Source organism: Salarias fasciatus, chromosome 5 (genome assembly GCF_902148845.1).
Source record: "Salarias fasciatus chromosome 5, fSalaFa1.1, whole genome shotgun sequence".
Classification (NCBI taxonomy): Eukaryota; Metazoa; Chordata; class Actinopteri; order Blenniiformes; family Blenniidae; genus Salarias; species Salarias fasciatus.
The window spans coordinates 27,098,054-27,113,781 of NC_043749.1; the positions used below are offsets into that span (position 1 = coordinate 27,098,054).

Here is a 15,728-nt window from a genome sequence, read left to right on the forward strand (position 1 = left end):
GTGTGTGTGTGTGTGTGTGTGTGTGTGTGTGTGTGTGTGTGTGTGTGGGTGGTTTCATTACAAAAACAACCAACAGCAACCACTGGTGGCTCGATATGAAAAATGGAAACATACATGGTTTTCAAAATGTTGCCGTGTAAACAAACCTTTTCTCAAATGAAAACGTAAAAACACATGCACACTCACTTGACATGTCGTTGTGGTTTTCTAGCGGTAGCACCGTTACAGATTCAGTGAGCTTCAGCAGAAGTATGTAACCATGACACAACTCAAACCTCCGTGTTTCCGTTCCTCTGCATGTGGACGACAAATATTTATGTCTGAGCTCCTTTCAATTTTTCCTGTGTGTTTGTGATGGGATGAAAATATGTGGAAAGAAAACAAAGCCGGCGAGGAGCAACAGCAAGGTTTCAGGCTCTGTTCACACTCGTGGTGCATCTCCACGATCTCTCCACAGCTTGCTCTGCTTCACACACGCCATCAACATACATGCGAGAAGGATATACGTTAATAGACAGCATTCTTTTAATGATTTATAAATTATGTAACAGTATTTTCCTTACGTCCACAGCCATGCAGGGTGCATGTTAATTACTCTCGAGGAATGTTTACCAGCTGAGAGGTCAACCACGGGTTAGAAAACGCATGAGCAGCAGCAGCGTTGGGCTGGATAACAGAGATCTGCGGCGCTTCAGACGCCTGGTCTGTGAGGACATCACTGATTTGTTCCGCATCCATTTTTCAATGGCGCCGCACCAGAATCTGTTTGGAAGCCAAATGCGACACGTCCCTTAAGTCTGCGTGATTCGGGCGGCTGCATTCGCGCTTCCACAAAACCAACTGTACCACCAGAGAATCTGCTGCACACTAAATCAAGTCAGGAGGAAACGTATGCTAACGTATGCTGTCTCTCTGAAGGAAACAGTTCTGTCGAATTATTAAAGGACTGTTGTTGTGTTCGCCGTGTAACTCGGGCACAGGGAGTCTCTGGTTAAGAGCTTCGGTCTGAGTGTGTTGAATAAGACAGATTAACAGAGTGAGGAATGCACACACTGAACTACAGCCCCAATTCCAAAAAACTTAGGACCCTGTGCGATTATTTGCAAATCCCATAAACCCATATTTTCCTCCCAACCACAAATAAACAACATATCAAATGTAGAAACTGAGACATTCCTTCCTTCGGTGGAAAATACGGCCTCATTTTGAATTTGAATTCAGTCACACATCTCATAAGAAGTGGGACAGACTCGTGTTTACAATGTCTTTCTTTTAACATCTGCCCGTGTAAACATCTGGGAAGTGAGCAGAACTCCTGGTGCTGCTTAATGAGAGGATCCTCGTTACTTTAGAGTCCTGGGCTTTGTGTCCTGATATTGCTGTTATGTAACACAGCAAATGATTTCCATTGACGAAAGTTGAGGACTGCATGCAGTCCACTTTAGCCTCCGGACTCTTCCACCGTGGAGCCATTATGTTGTGATAGACGCTGTGTGCTGAAAGGCCTTTCCTGGAAGAGATACCCACATGCCATCAACCTGGATATATTCAGCAATTTCCTTTCAAATGTGCATCTCAACTGTCCACTTAAAACAAACGGAAACCCGTTCCTGTTCAACCCACAGGACACAGTTTCCACGTGCTCCACAGAGAAGTTTTGATTTATCTGAAAACTAAACTATTTTCACTCAGAATATTTGACTTAAGCTTCACTAGAGACGACTTGTGAACCTGTTACTGCACGAAGTTTCAATCTGTGTCATTTGAAGTTCGGACCTCTTTCCACACTAATTTTGACCTGTTTCAGACTAACTTCAGACTTGTTTCAGATGAAGTTTGAACCTGTTACTGCATTAAGTTTGGACCTGTTTCTACACTAAATTCCGATGTGCTCCTACACTGAATTTGATCCTGTTTCCAAAGCTATTTTCAAATACCTTTCGCCCTGCAGGGATCTCATTACGCAGCTTTTAGCTGTATTTACAGTGTTTGGCTCATCTGCAGGGTTTCATGTAATTTCAGAAGAGCTTTCTGCATTCACTGTGTTTTCATATTCCACTATCTTTAAAGAAGCCCCCGACACAGAGGGAGAGCATGGAGAGTGGAAATAGTGTGGATGTGTGAACGTTGTGTGTCTCAGAACAGCTTGTTCTGCAAAAAGAGTGACTAAGAGTGCAACACAAGGACGACTTCAACGCTGCAATGACAAATGACTGCGACTCCTCGATGGCCTCAGTGTTGAATTATTCTGTGAATCTCATTGTGCGCCCAGACCCCCGTCCTGAATACACTGCTTCACATTACACACGCTGCGCTGAATATTTTCTGAGAGATCAAGGCTCTTCACACCTCCAACAACCTTTAATATGATAACCTTGTGACCTGCAGAGTGACCCTGACCCAACGGCACTTCATAAATCAGCTTTTATTACCGGAGTGTGTAAGATGGGGCCACACACAGCCTGATATCCCCGTCCCAGTCCATGGAGGAAACGTCAGTGTCCCCCAAAGCACTGGGTAGGAACATTCGACACATGAATACTACATGAAGATGACCTGAGCTAACTCAGAGCAAAAGCAGGACACACCCTGGACAGACTGACAACCGCACACCAACCGCATGCGAATAAACCCTCAAGGTTACATTCATCAAAAAAAAATACAAAGCTTTGGCTTCAACAACTAACATAACAGCAAAAAAGAAAGTTTCACATCCTCATTTTTCCAGTTTCATCCACAAACAGCTCTATCGCTACACTGCCTGTAACACACACAAGAAATTCACTCAATGAGAGAAGTGAATGTATCCTGAAAAGAGAGACATTTCCTGGCCAGAAATTAGCAACATTTCTCATTTCTAGCTTTATTTTCTTGATAGGACCAGCCATAAATTCTCCATGGAGGACTGACTTTAATTTAGAACCAAATTCAGCCATCGACGTGTGAAGCCCACAGAGGATCAAGTCATTAAACGTGTACAGTATTCAGTGGTAAGACGTCGAAGGCAGGGAAGGCAGGCATGCAGGTCGGAAGGTGGGATGGTAACTAGGTCAGTCTGTTGGTAGTGAACATTAGGTAAGCAGGTATGTTAAAGCGGGGCTTAGGTTAAATAAACAACTTATTCATATTGGGAGTTTATTTTACATATTATACTTTTTTACTTCTTACATATGAATAAAACAAAAGTTAAGTAAACTGTTGGAGGCAAACCGGATGTGAACAATGGCCTCCAACAATCAGCCTCGCACCGTCCCATCTCTCTACCCCCGCCTCCTCTCTGTGTGGACTCTGTTGCAAACATAGAACTTTCTTCTGTTTCTCAGTAAAACTGGTTGTTTTTCTTGAGGGCTAAAGCAGAACTTACATAACACTGCAAATACAACTGTAAAGAAGAAACAAACAAACAGAAGCAGTCGCCATGTCTGTCAACAGGCTGGAGCGAGAAAAGACTGGAGCGAGGGAACATTTTAGGAGAAACGTGCGTAACTTCATGTGTTTTACTGAGTAAAACCTGACTATTACCCGACATCTTCCGTCAACAATGTAAGCAGCAGGTAGACGAGGTCGAGCGACAGCAACCATTTGGAAATTCTTTGAAATTAATGTGAATGTCAAAGTGAGACGGTCTAAATTATGTTCTGCCAAAAAAATCAAGCGGAGGAGAAAGATAGTTCATAAAATGCTATATTTGGAGCAGCGTGTTTATGTTTGTGTTTTTTCATTTATTTGATCAGGGACAATGCACAGTAAAACATGAATCCACAAAAGGAAAATGTGCATGTGCCAGGTTATAGCAAAAATGCTAATGTCCACCTGTAGTCCCAGGACAGGTTGATGTTGTCAATAGCACAGACAGAACCCACTCAGTGGATTCAGTAGCGTTGAGCCGTGTTTCATGCTACATGCTAAAGAGTTTTGGGGCTCATGCGCTAGCCATGCTACATGCTAAACATGATACAAGCTGGAATCCTGGGTCTACAGCCTGCAGTACCCATAGGGTTAGAGCTTCATACGACATATTGGAGTCTTCAAGACTGCTGGAAGTGGACGTAGCGTCGAAGCAGAGACAGTTCGTGGCAACACATAGCCTTCACATATCATTTGTGTTTGGAGTACGAAGGTCGGCGAGTAGCTAAAGGTTAGTACTCATCCTTTAAAAAAGTGGCATCGCTGCGTCCCTCGTAAAAATCTTTAACTGTTTGTTTTTCTTCTTCTGTGAAACAAGCATCAAAGTAAAGATTAAATGTCTGTGCTTGCTGCTGGATACTGACCTTCAATGTTTTCTGAAGCTCAGTGAAGCCCAGCTACCCCAGCAAGTCAAATATCTTCCCACGCAGGTCGGTAATTACTTCCATGAAATAAACAAAAATCTCAGGAGTTGGTTTGAAACGCCGCGTCTCGCTTCTGTGTTGTTTTAAAATTAGTTCCTGTCACTGGGCTTTAGCAATAAGCTATCCCTGTCAAAACCATCATGCGCACTCCCACCATGCAACTTAAGGGGAAAAGAAAAAAAGAACGCCCACTCTTTTCTAATATCCGACGGACACGTACAGTGTAACAAAGAACAGCGAGTCAGCAGGAAGGAACTTAGGTGACCACTCAGGAGGTTCCCGCTGCGCCTCATGCATGGCAGGAATTTTAAGCCCACGAAGTCAGGCTATGAAAAAATACACAGCAAAAGCATTAATAAAAGACCCGTATGAAACGTATCCCTATTCCACTGCCATCAGTCTGTCACTTACATTGCTGTGTGGTGTAATTCCTCAAAAGTGAAAAGCTCTCGGCCTCTTTGGTCCCACCGAGGGCTTTGTTGAGCGAAAGGTTTGACCTGAATGCTCCAAACACAAACAGGCCACTGTGAGCCCGCTAATGCAGTTCACCCCCGCGTCCAGATTACTTCACAGCAAGTCCACCTTTCGCCAGAGCTGAGAAACCAGACGGGTCGGCACTAAACTGCAGCGCAGCGCTCGGCTTACGTAACGGGAGGGTCCGGCACAAACGGGCGATAAAGAAAAACAGAATAAAAGACAGGTGAGTTCTTTAGGAGCGTAATAGGAGGCGTTATGGTCACGACTGAGAGAGCGGCCGTTCGGATGGCTGCTGGTTCTGGCACAGCAGCAGGTGAACGGCCAAATGTGTCGGAGGCAGCAATGCTAACATCGACATGGTGAAACAAACACACACCAGCTGCTCAGTTTGCTTCTTATTTTTTTTTACCAATTCTAACACAACGTGTCCTTGACAGTGAACGCTCACAGTGTCGGCAAAGGCTAAACTTCATGAAAGTACCCAATCACTCCGGACCACTTCAAGAAACCTGACTGGTATAAAAAATCCAACATTAAAGAAAAAGCTTTGGAAAAACAATAAATATGATTCAAAGTTTTGAATTGGCACATCTGGCCAGTCAAAACGACGATCAAGCTCGATCACTGTGATCAGAACACCGGGACAACGTGCGTTCAATCAGGCTGCAGAGCGAAACCGAGGGGGGGAGGAGGAGGAGGCGGAAGACGAGGAGGGAGGGAAGCAAGAACAGAGAGAAAACACACAAGAAATAATTGCCGACTGATTTTTTTTTTCATCCATCTGTCCAGAGATTCTGTGAGGAGCATAATGCCTGCAGTAGTGTTTCTGATTGTTGCAGCAAGAATCGGTCACGGTTAAATTAATTCTAACGCTGTGCCATGATATGAAAATGACAGACAGAAGGAGGAGTGAATGTGCAGCAGTAATTAACAAGCCTAAACGGCTCATCAAAATTCAGGATTTTATTAACTAATCAACTATTTTCTCTCTCCGTCTACATGAAGGAGTTGTTTCAATGCTAAAATGTACCTGACATTTATTATTCCAACACTTTTACAGACATCTGAAGTCACTCCCCAGGCAAGGTCCAGTATTTACAGATCTGTGGACACACACACGTAATGAACACAACATAGTTATGTGTGCATTATTCATGGAGTGTAACTTCCAGTTCCAAAACAATTTTCTGTTTGTGAGGAAGATTAATGAGGACGGAAGTCAGATTTGATCACCTGGTTTTAACGGACACTTGAAGTTGTTCAGTTTTCTCTTTTTTTTTTTTAACTCTTTGCAGTGAAAGCGAACTGATATCCTCCATCTCCATAAAGGAGACTCATATAAAACCCTTCCAATGACATGTTTCTTCTTCTATTTTAAGCCTCACAGATGTGGAGGCTGACATCTCCGCCGATTTGCATCGGCTCACCTTGGACACCGCCGTCTGACACCTGTAGCAATTAACCTCGCACACGACCAGAGTTACATCTACAGTGTGGTTCCAGCAGCAGGGCTCTTCTGCTACCAAGAAGACGGTCGATTTCAACCCTGAGCCTGTAAAATTCACATATAATTCACATCACTCAGTGTTAAAAACGCAGAGGGACAGAAAACCATATCCACTCATAACCACACCGCTGTGCAGTTTGTCTACCTCAGCAAACATGAAGGGGCACGAAGTGGTTCAAAGAGGAGGAGAGACGGAAAACACTAACATTATTTTCAGGGCTGATTTTTTTCCAGTTACTTATTTAAAACTGTAATTAGTATTCACTTATTCATCTTCTGTGTTTTACTGCCTCTGTCATAGACAGAACATGCAAACTCTACACAGAAAACACTGATAAATGCTGGGCGGCTGCTCTACAAGCAATCAATAAATCGATAAAAGGCAACTATACAGCTGAGATCAACTACTGAACATGCAGACTGCATGTTTCATGATGCCAAATGTAGGGTCGCAGCTTTAAAAAAAATGATCTTTGTAACAAATATTAGGCAAATGATCAAAATGCACTGAATTGTGATTCATTAGTTAAAGTTCCCTTTCTATTTCTTAAATAACTCCACACAGAAAGGTACAACTGGCACACTGGTAAAGTTCTTAAAATGTACTTAAGTGTGATTTCAATTTCTTTTTTAAAGTAAAAGTCACACCAAGTAGACCTTTAACTTGCACAAGAACAGTTAAACTTCAATTCCCTACAATTAATACATATAATGATTTGAAAAACAGCAGTACTTCAGATTTCAATCAAATCAAACTGTAAATCATAATAACTGTTGCATACAATGATAAATTACAACTTGTCGGACAGGTGAGTTACTTCTGTTGGACGAGCTTCATGGATTAGCTTAAGTAATTGTGGTTAAGCAAAGAATCGGACAGTTGTGAGGCAAAGACGAGGAGCTGATCGGAGCTCAGTCATTCTGTCCACCGGAAAGGGAAGAGGCACGCAAACACGGGGGTGAGGAGAGGGGGAGTAATTGGTGGCCCCGCGCTGCATACCTGCGGCAGAGAGCGCGTGTCTGTGGCAATGACAGCGCGCGGTGCGGGTAGCAACAGCGCGTCGCTGCTGCGCGCGCGGATGGCGGGGCAATCAGCCATCAGCAGCGACTCCCAACCACCACCACGTGGACACAGCCAAGAGAAAACCCAGGAAGAAAAATACTAAATCACTCACTCCCGCATCAAGCAGCGACCTCCAGCCTCCACCCGCAACCCGGGCACATGCGGGATTTTCTTTTCTTTTCTTATTTAAATTCCTGTAATCGGGAGCGTGTCCTACCTGTTTTAACCGTTCCAGGAGGAAGAAGAGGAGGAGGAGGAGGCGCGTGAGGATGAAGATCGATGCCGCATTTAGAAGGAGAGCAGACGGGAGAGGAGAGGAGAAGCGGAGATCTGCTGCGCTCCCGTTCAGTCACGACGCACCGTGCCGGTGCGTTCACGGTCACTTTGCGCCGCGCGGTCACTTTCGGACGCACAGTTTGCGGACTAAAACGCAGAGAAACGGCGGGAATTTAACCCGAGTGGGTCTGCAATGTTTTTTCATCCCTACATTTATTTATTCGAGCGGTTTCGAGTCAGTGATGTTGAAGGATTGACGTTAAATAACCTGCAAAATATATTGTAGCATTTAAGCACATGGAATTTGCCTCGTTTTCTCACAGCCTTCCCCGACTGGATCAGAAAAATGCAAATAAAGCAAGAAATTTTCAGTACAGCAACATGTGCAAAGCTTTCGAAAAAAATGAAAAATAAAATCATATATCTATAGCACCCAGTGAGTTACATTTATGCGGAACAAACTTACAAAACCAAATCAAACTTCAGCAAAACTATTAATATCACAGTTTCCTATAGTTTTTGAAGACTAATTTATCCTAACGTTAATAAAAGTGGAAAAAATATCCAGTTTGGTTAATATTTCAGAGCATTTTTTACAACCATTCATGTGCAAAGTAACAAAAATGGCGAATTGGCCTATTTCTTTTTTCTTTTTTTTGGGGGGGGGGGGCGTTCTTGAAATAATGAAAGAGATTATAGATTAATTCCTAAAAATATCATAGGGATATATTGCTTCATGCTCTGGTTGATGTCTAAACATTTTAAATGTTTAATAGTTCTTTCTGCAGAAATGTTCACTTTTTTTCTCCAAAAGTTTGAGATTGTTTGACTGGATAAAGTGAATTTTACAAGATGATTTAACTAAACTTTGAATATGTGAGTGTAGTTGTGAATATGTGAGTGTAGGGTTATTCATCAGAGCAACATGTCATGCATTAAACTACATTCACATTTCAGATGCTGCAGGAAATTAGGCTGCTGGCCGAACCCCTTCCTGTCCTTCGAGGTTCCACACCTCCAGCATCCTAAACAAACGGCCACTGCCCTCCCATCCACTCTGCTTACTCATTTCAGGGTGTATTTGCTGTTGTCATTCTGAAGTAGGCAACATGCGGCGCACTGAAAATTGATTTACTGGCAGAGACTTAGTATTTTCCATCGCGCAGCCAGAACAGATTGGTCGGAAACGGTCTTTATTGACCTATATGTTCTTGGAAACACCTGTTCGGCTTGTGGTCAGTGCGCTGTAGAGAGACGTGCAGTCAGTCATTAAAGTTTGGTGGCAGGTGTCATGTCCGCCTCTCCCGTGCTGCATATTGAATGTGTGCGATGCCGATCGGCAGATGGGTCGCCGACCTGCTCCTTCACCCCGGCCGGGGTGTGCCGAGGCACAAAAGGGAGCAGCGGGAGCAGATGGGAACGAGATGGATGAGAGGAGGATGAGGCAGAGCTGTGTGCTTAATATTTAACCAGTGGAGATGCTCGCTGCTCTGCCCAGGAGGGGGGCCAGGACGAGAACCATCATTCTGACTGACACAGAAATGCTTCAGTCACAGGTGGAAAGTACTGCAATGAAGAAGTATGAGCTGATGTACACGGTACAGCATGGATACGCTTTGACTTCAGCAATAAGGAACTTATTTTACACTTTTCCCCTATCACTTAGTATAAAATTGATATTTGCCAAAAGTTGCCCGGTCAGCTCCATGTGCTGATGTCCACCTCTGGTTAAACTTGCAGTAATATGTTGGACGCAATATTACAATTAGTGTCCATTTTGACATGGACCAGAGAGAGATTGTGCTAAAGTTGTCCAGCTCTAAACACTGATAGAAAAACCGTTGCTGTGGCGGTACCTTCCAGATCACTGCTGCTCAGCATACAGTCTAACGAGCTCTCATATATATGAGACGTACGTACACATATGAGAACTACTGCAGGAAGATTAATAGAGCATTCATGCATTTAATTTGGATGCAAATTAGCAGAGAATTTATGGTATGGTGCTGCAAAGATGATTAGGATAAGACTTTCTGCAGCTGAGTATTACACCTCAACTGCCCACAAACCACTTCCTGTCCTGGGCCGCTCATTAATCACACACTCTCACACACTCATCGGTACATGTATGTATTTCTCACCATTTCCTTTGAAAACTGTGTGGAGTCACTGCTTTCACAGGCACAGATTAACACCATGCCCACGGATGTCAGTACTCTTTAAACATTCCCATGAAAGCCGCCGCACCTCAACGCGTTTAATCCTCAACCGCCAAGCCGGACCTCAAGGTCACACACACACACATTATTAGGGAATAACGCTCTACACCCAATCCCGAGGGGCCGTATTAACTTTCTGACGTCTTCAATCTGTCTGAGATTAGTCTGTGTAAAGCCATAAGGTATCAAACCTGAACAGGTGCTGTATATTTTAATCTCAAGGTGTTTCTATAGTGATTGGAAACTCAGAATTTCATTAGCTTTGCCGAATTTCAGTTGCAGCGCAGGCCACTCAAGCTGTATTTCAGTATGGTTGAAGCAACATACAAGTAAAAACATCATCAGGATTTTAAGGAAAACAACATTTATTGAGCTAAAAAGCAACATGACTAAAGAAGTAGACTTTATCCTGGTGTATAAAATCCTCCACAGAAAAGTTCCATCACAGGAATGTAAAAAGAAAGTGGGGCAAACCTGCAGCCAGCGGGGTGGAGCTGGACCACTGGGAGGTCCGTTCCAGCAAACAATGCAGCAATAACAGGCATCATGAAAACCACAGCTGTATTTTTACTGTATTTTGTAGCTGTTACAGTCAATAATAATCACTAAAGGTTGGGATTTGAGGTTTTAACTTTTGTTTTCTTCTACTTTTAGGATCAGGATTAAATCTTTCCCTTTTGAAGAAGCTTCAGTTCAGACTGGAACGTTTTCTAGCTCAGCTGCTGAAGGTTTGGACGTCTGGAAGATCTTTACTGCACCGAGCTTCTTCTGTGATACGTGATCTTCTCACAAGTTCAAACATGAAAAGTCACAAGTGACAGAAACTCACTTGTTTATGTGGTTGTGTTTTTTGTTTTGTTTTGTTTTTTTGAAGAAGAGCCCAGACTTGTGACCTGTGAAGGTACAGTATGTGTGCGATGGAGTCTTACTGGATTTCACCGCATCACCTCCACTTCAGTTCATAGCTGGTGGGAACAGATCAGAAGCCAGAGGCACAAAAATCTAGTGTCCCTACGCCCGGCCTGAGCCACAGTTTGAATCCCTCCCAACAGTCTGCGTGTCCCCAAACCCCGACCGAACAGCAGAAAGCCTCCTGAGTCTGGTTCTGTGCTGCTGGGGGGAAATGTGATTTTCAAAGTAAAGTAACACCAGTCCTGCAGCTGCATTCGCTTTCAAAACGTGTGTCCAAGAAGAGAAAGAGCACTGTTATTTCAAAATGCATTAACATCACAAACTGTCATAATCCAATTCTCGTATATTTTCATATTACCGTATTGGCCCGAATATAAGACGACTCCGATTATAACACGACCCCTATTTTTCAAAGATCATTTTGTGAAAAAAAAAAAATGTTGACGATAATAAGGTCACTCATGAAACAAGTTTTTATTATACAATTATTCAAAAACTCACAACTGAGATAACATTTCATGATATATATATATATATATATATATATATATATATATATATATATACATATATATGGTGGTGGGCATTCCGTCTTTCAGAGACGTATTCACTCACCCTTCTCTCAGTCTCTCTGAAGCGTCGCTCTTGGGACCACGGAAAGCTTTTCTCATAGCGTTAGCATTCTGTAGACGTTTTTTCTGTCCTCTCCAATATCGAACGAGGCTCTGCTACACCAGATCTCCTGGCGGCTTGGCAGTTGTTTGATGATTCTGCTGCGTTGATCACCATCAGTTTAAAGTTGGTATCATAACTTCGCCTCTGTTGTTTGCTCAGTTGTCCAGCGCTGAAGACCCTTTGCTCCAGATGATCCGCCATTTTTCATCAGATCATTTGATCTCATTTCATCGCTCCACTCGCTCTCTGCTCAGTGATACTTTGGCTCCATCTAGCGGCGCGGATGCGTATTGACCATCTACCGTAAGTCCGCGATTATAACACGACCCCACTTTTGAGGATGCAATTTCTGAAAAAAAAAAAAAAACATCGTCTTATATTCGGGCCAATACGGTAATTGCTTCACGGCTCGAAACAGATTTGTTCAAATTTGCACAACTTGACCCCTGATGACATATGAAAAGCTGCTGCAAGACTTTTGACACACACACACACACGCCTCTTTCAGTGCTGAACAGACGCAGCAAGAGCCTTTCACCAAGCATTAAAGTGAAGAGGAACACCAACATGTGGGCACCGTGCAGTCTAATTAATGCATTTTATTAAATTAAGCGATGCTCTTCACCATCTTAGATTCTGGTTGCTATGGTCCCTTCTCTGCTCTGAAATCAACAATATTTCCTTTAATAATATTTCCTCTGATTATTTTGCACTTTAATCTCCTCCTGCTGTTACCGTTATTGATGCGGTGCAGGGTGGTTTTGGTGTGGCTGCCACCGGCCTGCCGAGGGACTGGAGATGGAAATTAGCTCTGGCTCTCCTCTTGCATATTTACACGTATATTCTCATTAATATGCACTGTCCATTTTATAAAGAGAGGAATCTGAATTTCAAATTGAAGGTGACACATCATTTACAGTGTCCCTGTCTGACTGGTGATTAGGGACTCGGGCTGAGACTTTCTCACAATACAAATAGAGGCTGCAGCAGACGACTGCGTCCGTCCTCGGACAGGAAGTGGCTGGGTCAGCTGCAGGCGCTCTCTCCTCGTTACTCAAACCTCAAACCTACAGAGACATCACGGTTTCAAGGTTTTGCCAGAAACCAACATGACAACAGTAAACAGGAGATCTCCATTAAATCCTCATTTTCATACAGGATGTGTCCTTTCAGGATTGTTTGGCAAAGACAAAGCAGGTTGTTTCAAAATGTTCGGCTCCATCCGAGCCACAAAAACATCAGAATGATTCAATCCGACAAGAACGTGTCAGAAGAGTGAGAAATTTGATTTAATTGCAGATAATTTACATCCGAAATGAGGTTCTAATGTGGCTGAAATGACTTCCCTTTTTTCACATAACCTGTGAAAACAATCTGGAAATTGGTTGAAAATGGAGATGATGTTTGATCTGCAGCAAATGTTTCCCCTTTATAGAAAACAATAGATGAGAGAATGAAACAATTATTCAGCATAATACAGAGGAGTCTAACACATTATAGTTACTCCGAAAACATTTGTTAAAAATATATATATATATTTTCCATTGGCTAGGTTATTTTGCGAGCCAGCTTTGGGTCATGGGCCTCATGCTCGACATCCCTGTTCTAACCAAAACTGAAGTGAATGTATCAAATGTAAGCAAATGTGTCTTTCATCTGGTTTACTTGCTCTCCACAATGAACCGGCTGAGGTGCAAAAATTACAACAACAAAAAACATCACTTACAATGGAAATTTTCTTGGATGAGAAAGTATTACGACTGACAAAACAACAAGACATGTCATGTTGTCTGGTTTGCATGTTCTCCCTGTGCAAATGTGTTTTTTTTGTTTTTTTTTAAACTCCAGCTTCCTCTCATGGTCCAAAAACATGTTTGGGATTATTTGCTGACCCTGAAATTGTTTGTGGGAGGTAAGGTGTTTGTCTTTGAAAGCTTTATTCGACCGTCCTGCTTCAGAAGGTAACCCTGTCTCCTCCTGACAAGCAAATGTTTGAAGAAACAAAAACAGAAAACCAAAACATTTAGTCACCTCTGATTTATTCAGCTTGTCACTTAAAATAGCACATCATCCCATTATGTTGCTCTTTTTCTTTTTTATTGCAGAGCCCCTTCGTCCCAAAGGTACAACAGCCCAAAAATCCATTTCACCTTTTAAATGCCTTTTCTATTGTCAAAGGATTTCCAATGCAATGAGCACAATAGGTTTATCTGTTAAATTCAAAATGGTGGTATGAGCACAATGGGCCAAATGGCTTCTCCAATTATGAGCCAAAGCAATAATTACTCTGGACTAATCTTACCTCAAATAATCCTTGAAGGGAAGGAGCTCCCACCATTGTCGTAATAAAGAAAAGCTGGTGATACTGACAGTTAATCGAGTTACACCGTTTCCTAGAATCTTCATTTCCAAGAGTCGCTGAATGAACCTTTGTGTTTGTTCTGTTGCCAGTTTTCAGAAACAGCTACTCCGCGCCGTCGGCTCGGTGCAAACCGTCAAACCGCTCAGTTCACACAGAATACACCCCAACAACACACACACACACACACACACACGTACAGTAACTGTCATGAAGCACAGAGGAAGGAATCGGTCTGAATACGACAGGACAGCTTGTTTGACCTTTGACATGTAGGCTGAAATCTTCCTCCAAAAGTCCTGCATTAACCTCTGAAACGTTAACGGTCAGAAAACCAGGAAATCCCCGAGAGAAGCTTCTTTACACGCCGGACACTGAGAGTTCATCGCTGGGGTGCAGGATGGTAAAAAAGTGACAGAGGGTGACGCGTTGGACACAAACGATCCCGTGCTGTGGGGCTTAGGCTTCGGCTGTGGTGGGAGAAACTCTCACAAACAGCGTTTTGGTGTCGAGAGACTTTACTGATGAATCAGCGGGCAACTCTGGAAAACACAGATACAACAGATCGCTGGTGTTAAATCGCATTCGGAGCACTGCGGCTATTAAAACTCCCAGAACTGAAACTTCGGGGAGCCTCGTTTTATTCATTTAAGAGGAAGCAGAGAACTACTTTAGGACACTTTTATGCAAATCTGTACAAGTAACTCATGCAGAGGACTTCGGTGTTTGACACTCGTATTAAAAAGGGTCGAAACATTTGAGTCATTTTAAGCTTCTTCACACATACAGTGGAAATGTGCACATAAAGGCTATATACTGTTAAAAACAATATGTTTCTTTGAATAATGTGAACAATAAGCTACCATTTAGCGTTACATTTGGAGAAAAAAGAGTGTGATTTAATAAGCTGTTCCTCCTACTCCTTTTCAGTTTGTATGTTTTATGTAAATATTCAAAAGATTTAAAACAGATGAAATTAGCTTTATAAAGATGATTTACAGTTTTTTCTCAACACTTCCCATCACAAAGACAGGAGCTGAAATGGTGCCTTTCTAACAAAAGGGCAAAATGATCGTGTGAGATGATTAAAAACCCTGAAAATGAGCATGAGAAAACTGACTCTTTAAATGACGCTGACTTCGAACAGCTAAATCTCAGGTTAGAAGAAAGATGGGACTGAAGCTGCATGCTGACTGGAGTAGAGAGATTTAGAGCATTTAATTCATCAGAATCCACTTTCTGTGGATGACTTCCCAGATGTTGGTTATTTTCCAAAACTGATGAGCTGAAAGCAGCTTTTACTTGTGTAAATGAGTGTGTTTCCTCTCACTGTAGTTTGAGCACAGTGAGATATGAAGCGCTTCGGGCTGAGATGAAGCATCTTTCATCAGGGATTAAAACATAATGTCTGGAAATCCCAACCTACACTCAACCGAAGGAGGTAAAACCCATCAAGCCCGCTTCGCTCTGAGCCTGATCCTCTTCCCCCTCTTACCCTGAGTCAGGTCCTGGTCCAGGTAGAGCCGGAGCCGCCTGCCGCGGAGGCCGAACACCTTGGCGGCCTCGGAGAGCAGCCCGGAGCGGTCCAGTGCGTTCTGGCCCGCCGGGTTGGCCAGCAGGAGGGTGGCCACCTCTCCGGCCTGGCACTCTGCGAGACGGAAAGAGAGAGAGGCGAGACGAGACGCAGCCAGCTGTTAAACTCCCTGCATGAGCCCGGAAGCAACTGTGTTGTTTGCAGGACGGAGAGACAGAGGAGCTGCTGATCAGTTGGTAAACACAGACGTAACGAGGTGAGGCGAACCGAGAATGAATGACTTAAAGGATCAAGGTGGATTACAGCCAGTTTCCTTCTGCGCAAAAAGAAAGCTGGACTTTTCACATAATGAGGACAGGAAATGCTCAAGGTGAA

At 43.1% G+C, this 15,728-nt stretch overlaps 1 protein-coding gene across 1 annotated transcript in view; it reads right to left on the reverse strand.

Moving 5' to 3' along the window:
• Positions 1-13,543: 13,543 nt before the first annotated feature.
• The window catches only part of LOC115388796 (isoleucine--tRNA ligase, cytoplasmic-like), a 57,611-nt gene continuing 55,426 nt past the window's right edge, over positions 13,544-15,728 (reverse strand). The window contains exons 33-34 of the mRNA XM_030092071.1: positions 15,315-15,467; positions 13,544-14,361 (exon numbers count right to left, since the gene is read on the reverse strand). Coding sequence (XP_029947931.1) covers positions 14,279-14,361; positions 15,315-15,467 — 236 coding nt within the window. The 3' untranslated portion in view covers positions 13,544-14,278. The remainder of the gene's footprint in view (positions 14,362-15,314; positions 15,468-15,728) is intronic.